The 15,484-nt window shown below is 51.6% G+C and overlaps 1 protein-coding gene across 1 annotated transcript in view; it reads right to left on the bottom strand.

The window, feature by feature from the left end:
- The window catches only part of CRAT (carnitine O-acetyltransferase), a 336,972-nt gene that overhangs the window by 283,975 nt on the left and 37,513 nt on the right, over positions 1–15,484 (bottom strand). Inside the window, exon 2 of the mRNA XM_086924849.1 lies at positions 2,234–2,515. Coding sequence (XP_086780975.1) covers positions 2,234–2,515 — 282 coding nt within the window. The remainder of the gene's footprint in view (positions 1–2,233; positions 2,516–15,484) is intronic.

Genomic DNA, 15,484 nt, shown 5'->3' with positions numbered 1-15,484 from the left:
CGGGTATGTTGGCGCTGAATAACAGATGTTTGTTGTTACCCAAGTCAATGGTACTCATTTTATCGACCTCAGATGGATGATAGGCTGAGTGGACCCGCCGGGATTTGAACCTGTGACCATGAGGTGGAACACAGGCCCCTGCAGTGGATGCATTAGTCCACTGAGCCAACAGACCCAGCCTAATGGCAGCTCATTCTCTTAATGCAAGATTTAGATTGTTTCAATGGATGTAATGAAAACGCTATTTGTATCTTTTCTGTGTTTACCGAGGGCATGCATGAATAGACAATGAAAAGGGTAAGACCTGTTTCCTCGATTTCCTTGTGCATCAGTGTCATGTTCAAGGTTGCTAAAATCACCCGCCATACCCAGGAAGGTGAGGGGTTCAGGCGAGGCGCTGTGAGAGAGCCTGGAGTTGGACCCTCAGTCTCCGATGGTGTAGATGGACTTCGTCCCCACTTTCTGGAGTCCTGTTGTCATAATACCCAGTCCTGCCTTTTTTAGAGGGAACCGTATAACAAATCATTTCTTCCATATAGAAGAGCTAAACCACAGACAGCATCAGGACACGTTTCTTTAACACAAAGAAAAGATACAGTGCACAGGGCAAACTTCCATAACAACATAAGTCCCAAACAGATAGCACTATTCATGTTCTGATGCACAAGCAGAAGTACACACATGCGCAGAGAGCAGCAGGTCTAGCTTCCTTCAAAAGGAAAGGTTAGGGATAGCCTTCACTGCTATGTAACACTATGACAGAGGATTCTCAGTCAGAAGACAGCAAATTAATCCACGCATGTGAATCTATGAAAGATCCAATGCTGGAGAAAAGATAGTTACAGCATGAACAGCAGAGTAAGCTTCAGCATGGGCAGCACTAGCTCAACCTCCTGTGCGCCCCCCTTACCTCCAAACACACACAAACATCAAGGACACAGCAGGGCATATCCCTCAAACAGGAAGGCAAGCTACTGCACGTACAGCATCAGGCCAAGCATCCTTTGCTTGGAGGGTAAGAGGGCTGCTAGCCACGGGATTCTCATAAACCACAGGGCGGAGGACCGGTCTTCACTGCCACTGGGCTAACAATGTGAGACTTGTGGCCAAGTTCAAGTCATGTGCTGGCTCAGGAAGCAGCTTCCGAGAGCACACAATCCTGACAGTTACATGAGAATCGAGGAATTAGGGCAGCCAGGAATATACTGTATATTATTGCTGATAAAGAAGGACGACTTGTGTTTTACACTTCCATGCATTTCTTTCAACATTGCCTCTGATTTCTAAATGTACATTTATGTCCTGACAGTACTCCTACATGGTTCGGTACAAACAAACATAATTCCTTAATATTCCTGGGTCTTTGAATGTATCTGACTGGATACACCTATTGTTCAAAGATCAGAGGAAACTCAAGGGCTGATTTGGCACTTAAAACCTTTGAGCTCAGGGGCCAGGCAGGCTCTGAATGTAGACTGCTCATGAGTGCAGTGAGGTATGTACATTTTCTTTATACAGAAGTATTTATGTTGTAGTATTTTTATAGTGAGAACAGCCAAAAACCAGCTGTGCACTAGACTCACTCCATAAAAACACCTGATTAACAGGGTCAGTAACACTCAATGTTATTCCGGGGCGTCTGAGTTTCAGCTGGAAGGCTCAACTTCAAGGGGCAAGGAAGACGGAGGGTCCGATTGAACCGTACGGTAAATGGCTCTTGGATTTGAAGGATAGTGGGAGCTGCTTGTAGAGGCACCCCAAGAATCTCTAAATGAGAATGTGATTTTCTGATAAACACTCATCACTGTCTTAGTTAAGACTTCTGACTGTGTCGTCCTGCCCCTCTCCCAGATGAACCTCAATTCTTCCCCTCCCCCACTGCCCTCTCCTCTCCTATACCCTTTCTTGATGGCTTTCTACACTCTCTGAAATGCTCCTCCCACTATGGTTTTCCATCCTTCCCTCAGCAGTAATCTGTCCTTCCCCAGTGGCTCTCTGCACAATGGTCTCTACCCAATGCCAAACCTCCTGGCCCTTCCCTGAATAAGCTGTACTCCCCACCATTTCTACTTATTCTTATTCCCTCCCTATTCCTCTCATGGGCCCCTGCCCCCCCTCTTTGGCTCTCATCCACATTTGCCATGGCCTTCTGTTCTCCTGTTGGCCCTTCCAAACCCTGTGCTCCTCTCCATTATCTTACATCATTCCCGGATGCTCCTTATATGCTACATACCCAGTTTTCCGTTTTCTTGGCCCTCCGCTCCAGGCCTTTCTGCAGCCGCTCACCGACACTGCCGGGCCTCCCAAACTCTTCCACCAGCTCCTTGGTATGGGTCCATTCTTCCTGGCTGACAATTGGCTCCAGGACCTGCAGGTAGCCCTCCAGAGTCTGCTGCAGTGGGGGCACAGGCAGGCATGGCAGTCCCTCCTGGTGTGTTAGATAGCGGCCAGGTACCTTCACTGCAGACACTGGCTTCACCAGACTCAGCGGCTTGAGCGCGCAAGCCGGCTTTACCTGCAAGAGAGGAAAAGAGCGAGTTAAGACCCGAGTTCCTCAGGGGCAGGCACTAAGTCCAGAATCCAACATAAGAACAATATCCAAGTACACAACATGGATACAATGGGCCTTCAAGACACCATACAAAACTGGGGTGTGCACACATTAGAGTCCTTCTTTCCCCTTCTGGCACCTCATCTGCCCTGAAGGTTACATTGTGTGGCTTTGAACCTGAATATCAGCATATTGGGATGGATGTCCTACTTAGAATAAAACTGGCTTAAAAAAATTCTCCTCACCCTCTTGCAAATGCAACCAGATTAAGTCAAGGTAAAGGTGATTGACTTTTTTTTACCTAAGAGGTGAATAAATTACTTTGCCCACAACAGCACCCCTCTGATCTTCTAGAACCTTGCTGGCCTCAAGCACTTGGGAGCACTGTTGAGCGGGAGTGTGGTCTCACCTCTTGCATGTGCGTTTATTACCCAGATACTGAAAAGGAACTGGATCAGTCCACTGATGAAAAGCTTAACATGCATCCCTGGTATTTAATTTCAGCAGTCCATGTGTAATATAAGGAAGAGTTGCTGTATTTCCTGGCTGCCTGCCTGCCCTTACCACTGTACGGCTGGAAGCAGCAAGTCACATATCTGCTCAGTGGCCCATGTCACGTGTGATGATCACCACAAGTTCTCTTTTGTAAACCAACAGACCTTTACAGGCAGTGGCCACCCTTCCCAGAAGCCAGAGTGCTGCTGTTTAAAGCCCAGCGAGGGAGGTTAAAAAACCCCCCAGTATTCTGGGACTGGTTCCACATTTAATTCCTCATTTCACGCTTCTATCTACTTTCATAGGGATTTCAGCAGGCAAAATATTTAGGAGAAAGTAAAGAGATCTGTGCTGTTCTAGTGGACATCATAACTCCAGCGGGCATGTACTATTGTAACTGGTCCCCAGTGCAATGGATATGCCACTCGTACTGAGGGCCCAAGAGTTTAAAAATCCCAGACACTGCCAAAACATGGAAGATACCAAAGCTCAGAAATGATGAATAAACAGAAGGACAATGACCTTGAAAACCATAGGCCCTGGCCGTACTGCTGTGAAAACACCTTTATACACTCCAAGGAGTAAGCATGGATGTTTTTGTAAATCTTTTTATTAGTTTCAAAACAAAGAAAGTAATAGACATATCAGGTGCCATACATTCAGACAGAATAATAAGGCGAACAGATGTAGATACAGGATAGATACTAAGCAGTGAAGAAATGGCTGAGAAGCCTACACCAATGTATGAGAAACAGGATGTGCCACAGTACAATATACGATTCACATTAAGCGCAAGCTCTCAGAGTCTGCCCACCCATAAAATCAGAATAATAGAAGAAGCATGAGCACCAGATACTGGAATACCGACAAAGTCAGGATGTTCCACCAACTATACGTATAAAAGGAAAGGAAAGAGAGTGTGAAGAGAAAGAAACCATAAAAAAAGGGAAAACAAAACAATAAACCCATCCCCCCACCCTGCACCCCTGCATATGTCTATCGCCTAACCCCAACTAGCAGTGTGCCTGTCGCCCCTACTAACTAAATACTAAAAGTAGAAAATGAAGGAGGGCATCTTCATACATGCCCCCGGTCTCAGCTCCCCCCGCCAAAGCCGAGAATCCTCAGACTAAGGTCTCGGAAATCTATTAAGCAAATACGTAGCGCAACAGGGGAAACTACAAACACCACCCAACCTCCCGGATGCATCATGGTTGCAAACCCCGTGTCCAGTAATACCCAATGGCAAACTCAATCACACAGTCTAATCCTTGACCCTTCCGATCGAACATGTGTGCCCCTTCCGGACAAACTGTCGCTTCCGCAGGATAGTCAATGCACGAACAAGCTGTAGCAAAGTTCAAACCGAGACGAAGCAGAGAGATGAAAGTGTTGAGAACTCTGCTAAGTCCAAAGACTCCCCACATCGTCATGGATTCCCAAGGTTGTTTCGTCTGCCATCTTAGCGGTGGCAATGTATAGGGGAGTGACGCAGTTTCAAACCAACAACAGTTCCCATCGAAAGTCTCCGTAAAGGGAGCATCAAGTAGCCCTACCATAGTCGGCAACGATCGTAGGCCTGACAATCCATTTGCGGCATCAGGCTTGCTCTCAGCACCCAAAACACTGGGCAGAGGCTCCAACGCCTCCCATAGTACGGGGTTTGCTTCCTCCATCGAAGTGGCCATCTTGGGTATCTCGAGTCGTTTCGTTTCTTGCAGTGGACCAGGGTCCGGTCCCATCCGCCCAGTTCCAGACAAAGACACAATCATTTTATGGATGTGGGCTTCAACACAAACATGAAGTGACCTTATGGCTGCCAACACAGATCGTAGTGAAGGGTCACTCTCAGTCCGCTCCACAACATATCTCTCAGTTTCGGTCATATTCGTGTCCCCAGAGAGCCCGGTCTCCCCGGGGAGAATAAATGGATGCGGAATGGACGACTTCAGAGGGGGACTTATCGTTGGGAACAATAACAATCCGAACTCAGCCACCGCAGGCGGAGATCCCAACCCAGCGAACACCGGTGGGGCCCTAACCGGGCCACCGGGCCAGGGACTCCCGTCCACCGCTCCAATTGTGCGTCGTCACCCCTCCTTTGATAGTCACCAATTCAGCCAATCATCTCCAACTTCGGTCCAAGAAATGTTTCCACCTCGGTAGACCGGACCCTGTCCCACAACTACAGCCGATGTTGTTCAACTCAAACCCGGCTAGGCCAGTACTCAAGACCCCGGCTTCCAGGCTGGTCTAGGCCGCTAACTGCCACTAGACGTATCTTTGTCTACCAAACTGGTAGAAATCTCGGGATCGCACCGTTAAGCTCCAATCGGGTTCATACACACGGAGGCAGGGCGCAAAAACAGGATAAGTAACAGGATCTTCTGGCAGGAGACGGAGGTCGGCGGAGCCGGGAGCTTACGCGGCCATCTTGTTTGCTGGCGTAGCTCCTCCCCTAAGCATGGATGTTTTAACGCCGGTGCCTTCGTCGATGGGTCATAATCAGGAGGCGGGTGTGGTGTATTATTATACCACCCAGAAGAGACTTTGGTTGACGCCGGACACCAGGGTTGATAGAACATGTGGTCATATTTCCAGAGGAATAGAAAGTAACAAGTGCCCTCAGCTAGAGAAGGACCAGGGAGCAGCAAGCCCCTTCACTTAGAGGACGACGAGGAAAGAGCAAGCACCTTCACATAGAGGATGATGAGGAAAGAGCAAGCACCTTCACATAGAGGATGATGAGAAAAGAGCAAGCACCTTCACTTAGAGGTGGATGAGAAATGAACAAGCACCTTCACATAGAGGATGATAAGTGAGTTGTGGCTCTGGAAGAGGTTTTAGGTTTCCTGTAGGAGGCCCAGTAGATACTGGGCACTGGCACCTTGTACACTGACGTGTACCTGTATTTATTTGTTTTTAACCAGAGAGTTTGTACACTACAGAATGAAAGGCATGCTTTCAAGAAGGTCAAGGAAGTCCAGTTGTTACTAAAGAGCAAAGTCCTCATGGGGCTGGGGTTGGGGAATGGAGGATCAATTTGAGTTGTCGTATGGACATCCAGGCCAGGATGTCTTTGAGGATTTGACGAGGTGACGGCTAAGCCTATCAGCGAGGTAATATACAGGTAACGTGGAATATCCTCATCATACAGACGGCAAGAGATGCTACGATTATTTTGATAGTAATCTAATGGATTTAGTGCTAAAGTTGAAGATGGCATTTTAGAGAATGGATCTTGAAGGCAATCCTTGATGAATTAATGAAGGATCATAAAGGAAATACTGACATTTAATTTGCCGGGAAACGTTTTTGAGGTAAGAGGAGATCAATTGTAGGATTGTCCCATAGCATTTCATACACTCTTCAAGGACATTAGGAAGGATGAAAAAGATGATGTATCAAATGCAACTGACAGGTCTAGGAGGATGGACAGGGACACGTTATTGTCTCTTATACACAGCCTGGTCGTCATGGTGGTACATCCCGCCGCAAAGAATGACTGAAAAATCAGTCATGAACGGTGCGAATACAGTGTTCAGCTGAAATTCACTCACATTATTGTAATCTTCGCTACTCTACCGCCATTGTGTGTGTTCTGTTTGCCGCCATCTGTTGTATGGAGTGTGTACACATCTTGAACCCACTGCTCCACCTATTGTGAGTACTCTTTATCAGAGTTCCAGAGTGTGACAGACTAGGAAACACCTAAGGAGTATTTTCACCGCTGGTCACAGGTAACGCACAGGTAACAGTCTACAGAAAGGGACAACTGATGGCAGCTGGTAATCAAATGCAGGGGGACAGGCCTTCTTCCTGAACCCCTGGGTGAGGAGACCACTGGCCACAAAGACTGACCATTATCTCACATGGAGTGGTGGAGTGTGGCGAGGGCTGTCACTCTTTCAGTAACTATACACCTAGTGTCTAATATAAACAGGTCACTATAATGGGGGACTTAAAAGTGAGTTATGGCCAGTCTTGCCTCTCTCTCGCAAGGCAGTGTCCCTCCCTGCATCGTAGGGGATGTGGAAAGTAAAAGAAAATTCAGCGCTTAAGGGTGATAGTAACAGCACAACTACTAACCATCTTACTCCTACAAGTGTGGCAATTCGCCCCCAAAGCTATAAAAATTGCTTGGGCTGCAGGTAATAGTAATTTTTGATGTACATTGAAGCAGAAATTATTGTGCTCGTCATTAAATTAGTCAGACAGCGCCACCTAGTGGGAAACTGTCACAAGCGCTGGTGTGAACAATTCAGTGCCAAGCACAGGGAACCACCAGCTCAAATTAAGCACTGAAGTTCCACATTGGGGATTGGACCTAATGTCAGATTTACTGGAAGCTGGCATGTGGACACGTGTCAGGTGCCTGCTGACATGGGTCTTCGACACACGTCTTGCACAAGCTGCACAAGTGGTAAATGCACTTACAGTCTTGTTGCCAGTTAATGCCTTGGTAACACTAACCCTGACACAAGTGCAGGTGAAGAAGAATTATATTGTAAACAATTTAAAGTGCCACTGAAGACTGAATGTAATACCACAAGGTTTTTCTGGGTTTCCCACTCTACACGATCGATCGATCTGTGTGTCCAAATATATACACAGAAGTCCCCATGTCATCGCGAACGTGCAGTAGTGTACTAGCTGTGCGACACCACAGAAACACCAAAATCAGGACTTTAAATAAGCGCGTCTCTCTGGGTCTCAGGCTCAGTAGTAATTTGAAACGGGTTCCCATTGGGCTCTACACTCATGTTCTTAACTTCACTGGGGAAAAAAAGACAATGACAGATTTCAGAACAAATAGTGTAGGAAACGTTAGGTAATTCAGGGCAGCGATTTATTTTTTGTTTATATTTCACATATTTAACACTCTTATGAAATGCATGGTTAAGTCAGCTATTTCCAGGATGTGTTTGTGTATTTTTTCCTGCGGCATATTACTTTTGCATAGCAAATACTTAAAACTGAGTCACCTCCAGATGTTTATCCTGGCCACTATTGAGAGCTCTGAAGTTGAGGGTTAAGGCAGTGAAAGTTTTTTACAGCGGCTGTCAGCAGGGGTGTAGCTTGCATTGAGCAGCAGTTGCAGTGGCACTGTGGCCCAGAGAGGTCTACTGAACCTGGATTATTGTTATATTTTGTAGTTCGAACAGCAGTTAGAGGGGCCAGTATCCTTCAAAGCACTAAGGCGACACACTGGGTATGCTGCTGCTTGTCAGTCTGTCACAAAGACGTTCAGAATACATGGTCATCCAATCCTTGGCCTCTCAGCAGAGTACACAGATCAATGGTCATGAGCACAATTTGCAATTGTGATGCTAAGGTGTGAAGGAGGTACACAGTTGTCAAAATACTGACATGGTGAAAGAAAAAGACATCATAGATTTCCCTGATAGTTATTCAGGGCCCTTTTGCCTTCGGTTTCTTTCCCCGTTCCTGCCCCCGTTTTCCCGCCGCTGCATCTCCTGCGGACCTGCCCCCCGCTCACACATTCGTCCGCTCCCTCCTCCCAGCTGCCTCCTCCCTCCCACCTCCCCTTCTTATGGGGGACGCTGTGCAGCCATGCAGTGGATGCGTGCAGCGGGAGCGACTAGACCGCGCCCGAACCCCTGGTCCCCACGAACACCGCGAAACCCGACGCCGCTACGATGCCCACACCCTCCACGCACTCAACACTGGACGAGCACCCATTTGCTTCCTGGTCACCCTGAAGCGCACCAAAGGCCCCTTCTGATTTCGGAACTGTAGCTTCACCAGTCTCCGAGCCGTCAACCTGCCCACCGGGACAACCACCTCAGATGCATACATCCGAACACCTGCTCGGCACGCAAGCATACCGTCGAACTCTGGGACCTGCTCGACACATCCTCCCCGGACGTCACCTTCCGGACAGAGACCTGGATGGATGCTTCCTCAGCACCGGACATCGCCATAGCCATCCCGGACAGCTACAAGATCACCAGCAGAGACCGCACCAACGGAATAGGAGGGGGAAATCGCCATCATCTACAAGTCCTCCCTCAAGGTCTCGACCAACTAAGACGACACCCCCAGCACCGCCGAACACCTGCACTTCCAGATCCACACTGACCCCAACACCACCCTCAGAGGAACTCTGATCTACAGATCCCCCGGCCCCAGTTCAGCAACTCCATCGCCGACTTAGTCAGCATACAGGCCATGACCTCCACAGACTACATCTTCCTCGGAGACCCATGACCTCCACAGACTACATCCTCCTCGGAGACCTGAACTTCCACCTCGAGAACAACAACAACACCAACTACACCACCCTGATCGCCAACCTCGGACTCTGACATCTCGTCACAACGCCCACCCACTCCGCCGGCCACATGCTTGATCCCTTCTCCGCAAGCTCCCAAGTCTCCTTCAGCCACACCACCGAAATCCACTGGACCGACCATCGCTGCATCCACTTCACCTTCCAGAAACCCACCTCGCAACACCGCACCCAACAGAACCCCCGCTGCTGCTCAAGCAAAATTACAGAAGACCAGCTAAACACCGTCCTCGCCCAAAGCACACCACCGACCCCGCCGCCGCCGCCAGAAACCTCAGGCGCTGGATCGACAACTGCACCAACACCCCCGCCCCGATCAAGAAACCCTCGAACAGACACACCAACAAGAATGCCAGCTTGTACTCCGCGGACCTCCAGACCGCCAAACAAATCTGCCGAAGACTAGAGAAGAAATGGCACCGCAAACAGACACGGAGAACCACGCAGCCCTCAAGAATGCCATACGCCAACACCATCACCTCATCAGATCCGCCAAAAGGACCTCCTTCAAGGACCGCCTCGACAACAACGCACACAACAGCAAAGAGCTCTTCAACATCATGAAAGAACTCTCTAACCCCAGCTCTAACACCAATGGCATCCCACCATCTCAAGACCTGTGCAACTCCCTGGCCACCTTCTCCCATCGCAAGATCACAGACATCTACGACAGCTTTGACAACCAGGCCACCCCAACAGCCAACGAAACCTCAAACCCAAGGACCACCAACCACAACGACCACCTGCTCACCAGGACTAACATCAACAGCGACGACCCCATCAAAATCATGAACACCATCCACTCCGGCTCCCAGTCAGACCCGTGCCCACACCACATCTTCAACAAAGCCAGCACCACCTTCGCACCCCATCTTCGCAAGGCCATCAACATCTCCTTCGAGACTGCAACCTTCCCGGAGAGCTGGAAGCACGCCGACATCAAAGCCTTGCTCAAAAAACCCAAGGCAGATCCGAGGGACCTCAAGAACGTCCGGCTCATCTCCCTGCTCTCGTTCCCGGCAAAGGTCATCGAGAAGACTGTCAACAGACAGCTGACCCGCTACCTTGAGGAGAACAACATCCTGGACCCGTCCCAGTCCGGGTTCGGCAGCAACCACAGCACAGAAACTGCCCTCATCGCCACCACCAATGACATCATGGCCCTGCTGGACACCGGCGAAACCGCAGGCCTCATCCTCCTGGTCTATCAGCCGCCTTCGGCATGGTCTGCCACCGCACCTTACTCACACGCCTCCGCAACGCCGGAATCAGAGACAAGGTTCTGGAATGGACCACCTCCTTCCTCTCCGGCACAACCCAGAGCGTCCGCCTCCCCTCTTTCAGTTTCGAAGCCACCAAGATCATCTGCGGCGTACCCAAAGGATCATCCCTCAGCCGGACATTGTTCAACATCTACATTGCTCACGTCGCCAGACTGCACGACCGCAACATCATCTCCTACGCCGATGACACACAGCTGATCCTCTCCCTCACCAAGGACTCCCTCACCACCAAAACCAACCTCTCCACGAAGGAATGAAAGCGGTCGTCGAATGGATGAAGAACAGCCGTCTGAAGCTGAACTCGGACAAGACGGAGGTCCTCATCCTCAGCTCCACCCCTTCAGCCTGGGACGACTCCTGGTGGCCAAGCGCCCTGGGAGCAGCACCAACGCCCACCGACCACGCATGCAACCTTGGGTTTGTCCTCGACTCAACACTCTCCATGACCAAGCAAGTCTACGCCGTCTCATCCTCCTGCTTCAACACCCTCTGCATGCTCTGCAAGATCTACAGGTGGATCCCCACCAACACAAGAAAAACAGTTACCAAGGCCCTCGTCAGCAGCAGGCTGGACTACGGAAACGACCTCTATGGAGGAGCCCCGGCCAAACTGCTGAAACGACTGCAGCGCATACAGAACGCCTCGGCCCGCCTGATCCTAGACATCCCTCGACACAGCCACATCACACCCCACCTGAGAGACCTGCACTGGCTTCCCGTCAACAAGAGGATCACCTTCAAGCTCCTCACCCACGCACACTAGGCACTCCACAAGACTGGCCCAGCCTACCTCAACAGACGGCTCTCCTACATTCCCAACCGCCAGCTACGCTCCACGGACCTCTCACTCGCCACCATCCCCCGCATCTGAAAAGCGGCCTCTGGCGGAAGATCGTTCTCCTAGCTCGCCGCCAAGACCTGGAACACCCTCCCCATCCTCCTACGGCAGACCCAACTAACCTTCAGGGGGCTACTCAAGACCTGGCTGTTCGAGCAGTAGCAGTACTCCCCCCTAGAAGCTTGAGACCCTCACGGGTGAGTAGTGCGCTCTACAAATTGATTGATTGTATCTGTACTACCCATCACAACCAGGACCCTAGCCCAGCTTATCTTGCAGACGAGCCTCACTGTATCTTGGAACTTGGCACGGTCCCCGCCAGGACGCCACCAGACTAAAAAGTGTAAAAAAGAATAAAACAAGGCATCAGGCCTTTGTCATCTAGGCACTCAGGGTCTGGAGCAACATCCCATATCCATCAAGACCGTCCTAACGCAATTTCAATTTAGGAAGGAGCTGAAGATGAACGTCTTTTAAGAGCAGATCATCAAAATGCATGTATAGTTCACAAATCTGCTGCCTCTCCAACACCTCATTTACTTTATGCTTGTTTTCGACACCGTACAGCGCTCCGCTGCCTTTTGGCTGGGGTCGTGCTACAGAAATACCAAATACAGACAAATAAAGACGCGGGGATATACAATTTACGATCAGTTAAGAATTTCAAGAACCCCTCCTATGTATTAATAGTTCGGTTCTTAAAATTCTGCATTGTAGTGTGTCAAAATCAAATCTACCTCTTCTATATTATTGATGGAGAAATACTTTTGAAGGTTCACCTCCAATTTTTGCCCCCACTGTTCGATGCCTTTGAGTGCTGGTGCAATGACTGCACACGGAGAAGCTGGTGCCCACTGTATGTGCTCCGACCCCTAAAAGTAGGTATCAGTGAATACAAGTTGAATAATCCCGGACTGACAAGTTTAACTTACATGGTTAAGGTGCCTATAGTGGACTGCAGCACTATTTGTACCACCACTACACTGGCACTGGTAGACTTGTCCGAATGGCCCAGCAGTCTGCAGCTTTGAGGCCTGCCCTGAGATTAGGAGTGAAGTGTTCTGAGGAACTAAGAACAAAGTGGCCATCTGCTCCTCTCCTGTAGCAGGTTGGCTGGGGAGGGGGCTATTTACAATTTAAAGGCTAGCTGCCACTAGGAGAAAACGTAATTGAGCCTGTTCCTGCCCAGTTTCCTTTATTGGCCAGCCAACCTGGCACAATGTAATACGATTATGAGGGAACCAGGCCTCTGGGGGGGCTAGAGACCTCCACACGGGGAAAGAAGGGTCTGGTGGAATAGTGCATTTGAGATAGTTAGATGCCACACTTTCCAGGAAGTAGCCACAGGGTGGTGGGATTGCCCAGGAGAGTGGTAGCCCTATTGGCTAGTGAGTCCTTCCCGCCCACAAACTGGTGCGAAGGATACACTTGGCAACCCGGTCAAGAAAACACAGATCATTGCAGGACCTGTTGAAAACACTAAAGGACTGTGCCTGCTGGACCCCTCGACTGCACAAAGAAGGGCTGCACCTGCTGCACCGAGGAGGACTGTGCCTGCTGGACCCCTAGACTGCACAAAGAAGGACTGCGCCTGCTGCACCAAGGAGGACTGTGCCTGCTGAAACGCTCGACTGCACAAAGAAGTGCTGCACTGAGGAAGACTGTGCCTGCTGGACCCCTCGACTGCACAAAGAAGGGCTGCGCCTGCTGCACCAAGGAGGACTGTGCCTGCTGGACCCCTAGACTGCACAAAGAAGGACTGTGCCTGCTGCACAAAGAAGGACTGTGCCTGCTGCACAAAGAAGGACTGCACCTGCTGCACCAAGGAGGACTGCACCTGCTGAACCCCTCAACTGCACCGAGAGAAGCTGCACAAACAAGGACTGCGCCTGCTGCACCAAGGAGGACTGCGCCTGCTGCACCAAGGAGGACTGTGCCTTCTGCACCAAGGAGGACTGCGCCTGCTGCACCAAGGAGGACTGCGCCTGCTGCACCAAGGAGGACTGCGCCTGCTGCACCAAGGAGGACTGCGCCTGCTGCACCAAGGAGGCCTGTGCCTGCTGCACCAAGGAGGACTGCACCTGCTGCACCAAGGAGGACTGCACCTGCTGAACCCCTCAACTGCACCGAGAGAAGCTGCACAAACAAGGACTGCGCCTGCTGCACCAAGGAGGACTGCGCCTGCTGCACCAAGGAGGACTGTGCCTTCTGCACCAAGGAGGACTGCGCCTGCTGCACCAAGGAGGACTGTGCCTGCTGGACCCCTCGACTGCACCTGCTGCACCAAGGAGGACTGTGCCTGCTGCACCAAGGAGGACTGTGCCTGCTGCACCAAGGAGGATTGCGCCTGCTGCACCAAGGAGGACTGTGCCTGCTGGACCCCTCGACTGCACCTGCTGCACCAAGGAGGACTGCGCCTGCTGCACCAAGGAGGACTGCGCCTGCTGCACCAAGGAGGACTGCGCCTGCTGCACCAAGGAGGACTGTGCCTGCTGGACCCCTCAACTGCACAAAAAAGGGCTGCACCTGCTACACCGAGGAGGTCTGTGCCTGCTGCACCAAGGAGGACTGCGCATGCTGCACCAAGGAGGACTGCGCCTGCTGGACCCCTAGACTGCACAAAGAAGGACTGCGCCTGCTGCAAAAAGAAGGACTGTGCCTGCTGGACCCCTCGACTGCACCAAGAGAAGCTGCACAAAGAAGGGCTGCACCAAGGAGGACTGTGCCTGCTGCCCCAAGGAGGACTGTGCCTGCTGGACCCCTCGACTGCACAACGAAGGGCTGCACCTGCTCCACCAAGGAGGACTGTGCCTGCTGCACCAAGGAGGACTGCGCCTGCTGCACCAAGGAGGACTGCGCCTGCTGCACCAAGGAGGACTGCGCCTGCTGCACCAAGGAGGACTGCGCCTGCTGCACCAAGGAGGACTGCGCCTGCTGCACCAAGCAGGACTGCGCCTGCTGCACCAAGCAGGACTGCGCCTGCTGCACCAAGCAGGACTCTGCCTGCTGGACCCCTAGACTGCACAAAGAAGGACTGCGCCTGCTGCACAAAGAAGGACTGTGCCGGCTGGACCCCTCGACTGCACCAAGAGATGCTGCACAAAGAAGGGCTGCACCAAGGAGGACTGTGCCTGCTGCCCCAAGGAGGACTGTGCCTGCTGCCCCAAGGAGGACTGTGCCTGCTGGACCCCTCGACTGCCCAAAGAAGGGCTGCACCTGCTCCACCAAGGAGGACTGTGCCTGCTGCACCAAGGAGGACTGTGCCTGCTGCACCAAGGAGGACTGCGCCTGCTGGACCCCTCAACTGCACAAAGAAGGGCTGCACCTGCTGCCTCAAGGAGGACTCTGCCTGCTGCCCCAAGGAGGACTGTGCCTGCTGCCCCAAGGAGGACTGTGCCTGCTGGACCCCTCGACTGCCCAAAGAAGGGCTGCACCTGCTCCACCAAGGAGGACTGTGCCTGCTGCATCAAGGAGGACTGCTCCTGCTTCACCAAGGAGGACTGTGCCAGCTGGACCCCTAGATGCCCAAAGAAGGGATGCACCTGCTCCACCAAGGAGGACTGTGCCTGCTGCACCAAGGAGGACTGCGCCTGCTGCACCAAGGAGGACTGCGCCTGCTGCACCAAGGAGGACTGTGCCTGCTGGACCCCTCGACTGCATCAAGAGAAGCTGCACAAAGAAGGGCAGCACCCAGGAGGACTGTGCCTGCTGCACAAAGAAGGGCTGCACCTGCTGCCCCAAGGAGGACTGTGCCTGCTGCACCAAGGAGGACTGTGCCTGCTGCACCAAGGAGGACTGTGCCTGCTGCACCAAGGAGGACTGCGCCTGCTGGACCCCTAGACTGCACAAAGAAGGACTGCGCCTGCTGCACAAAGAAGGACTGTGCCGGCTGGACCCCTCGACTGCACCAAGAGAAGCTGCACAAAGAAGGGCTGCACCAAGGAGGACTGTGCCTGCTGCCCCAAGAAGGACTGTGCCTTCTGCCCCAAGGAGGACTGTGCCTT

The sequence above is a fragment of the Lissotriton vulgaris genome, chromosome 5, assembly GCF_964263255.1.
Source record: "Lissotriton vulgaris chromosome 5, aLisVul1.2, whole genome shotgun sequence".
NCBI lineage: Eukaryota > Metazoa > Chordata > Amphibia > Caudata > Salamandridae > Lissotriton > Lissotriton vulgaris.
Note: the sequence above shows the minus strand (reverse complement) of the source record. Positions and strands in the feature narration are given on the sequence as shown.